At 58.4% G+C, this 1,651-nt stretch overlaps 1 protein-coding gene across 1 annotated transcript; it reads left to right on the top strand.

The window, feature by feature from the left end:
- OSGEP (O-sialoglycoprotein endopeptidase) lies at positions 1-1,651 on the top strand. Its single transcript, XM_084304214.1, has 4 exons — positions 1-102; positions 192-267; positions 347-445; positions 1,474-1,651. The coding sequence occupies exons 1-4, from the start codon at positions 27-29 to the stop codon at positions 1,511-1,513; spliced, it is 291 nt and encodes a 96-aa protein (XP_084160340.1). The 5' UTR covers positions 1-26; the 3' UTR covers positions 1,514-1,651.

Below are 1,651 nucleotides of genomic sequence, written 5' to 3'. Positions count from 1 at the left end.
TGACCCCGCAGGAGACGGCGTTCGCCATGCTGGTGGAGGTGACGGAGCGCGCCCTGGCCCTGACCCGCGCCCCGGAGCTGCTGCTGGTGGGCGGGGTCGGCTGTGAGTAGGGGGCGTGGCCTGGGGGTGGGGACACATTTTTGGGGGAAAAAAGGACATTTTTGGGACACGGGGCCGCCGCCACCCCGCAGGCAACCGGCGCCTCCAGGAGATGCTGCAGGAGATGTGCGACGCGCGCGGCGCCCGGCTCTGCGCCAGCGACGAGAGGTGGGGACGTTTTGGGGAGAATTCAGGGATTTTGGGGGCTTTTCGGGGGATATTTTGGGTCGATTTGGGGACGTTTTAGGTTCTGCGTGGACAACGGCGCCATGATCGCCCAGGCCGGGTGGGAGATGCTGCGGGCGGGGCAGGTGACCGACATCGCCCGCTCCGGGGTCACCCAAAGGTGGGGGGGGGACGCGGTTTTGGGGGGATTTGGGGGGGTTTTGGGGTTTGGGGGAGATTGAGGGTTTGGGGGAGATTGAGGGGTTTGGGGGAGATTGAGGGGTTTGGGGGTGTTGGGGGATTTTGGGGGGATATCGAGGATTTTGGGGGCGTTGGGGGATTTGGGGATTTTGGGGGATTTTGGGGAGATTGAGGGGTTTGGGGATATTGGGGAGATTGGGGGATTTTGGGGACATTTAGGGTTTTGGGGGCGTTGGGGGATTTTGGGGAGATTGGGGGATTTTGGGGGATATCGAGGATTTGGGGGAGATAGAGGGTTTTGGGGACTTTGGGGGATTTTGGGGGATTTTGGGGACATTTAGGGTTTTGGGGGCGCTGGGGGATTTTGGGGATTTTGAGGGATTTTGGGGATTTTGAGGGTTTTTGGGGACATTGGGGGATTTTGGGAGATTTTGGGGACATTGAGGGTTTTGGGGAGATTGGGGGATTTTGGGGACATTGAGGATTTTGGGGGATTTTGGGGACATTAAGGATTTTGGGGACTTTGGGGGATTTTGGGGGACATTTAGGGTTTTGGGGACATTGGGGACATTTAGGGTTTTGGGGGCGTTGGGGGATTTTTGGGACATTTAGGATTTTGGGGATATTGGGGGATTTGGGGGACATTTAGGATTTTGGGGAGATTGAAGGTTTTGGGGATATTGGGGGATTTTGGGGGATATCAAGGATTTTGGGGAGATTAAGGGTTTTGGGGACATTGGGGGATTTTGGGGGATTTTGGGGGACATTTAGGGTTTTGGGGGACATTGGGGGATTTTGGGGGACATTGGGGGATTTTGTGGACATTTAGGGTTTTGGGGGCATTGGGGGATTTTGGGGAGGTTGAGGGTTTTGGGGAGATTGGGGAATTTTGGGGACTTTGGGGGATTTTGGGGGGACGTCGGGGGATTTGGGGGGACATTGGGGTGTTTTTTTGGGGTGCCGATGACGTCACGGATGACGTCACGATGACGTCACGGTGCCCCCCAGGTACCGCACGGACGAGGTGGAGGTGACGTGGCGGGACTGAGCTGGCCCCGCCCCCTCCGCCAGGCCACGCCCCCTTTTGCCTTAAGCCCACGCCCACTTTTCCACCAGGCCACGCCCCCTTTCATCAGGCCACGCCCCCTTGTGGCACCAGGCCCCGCCCCCCCCCAATAAAGGCTCC

The sequence above is a fragment of the Netta rufina genome (genome assembly GCF_964035555.1).
Source record: "Netta rufina genome assembly, chromosome: 37".
In the NCBI taxonomy this organism is placed as follows: Eukaryota; Metazoa; Chordata; class Aves; order Anseriformes; family Anatidae; genus Netta; species Netta rufina.
The sequence above is the reverse complement of the archived record's forward strand: the minus strand, read 5'-3'. Positions and strand labels throughout refer to the sequence as shown.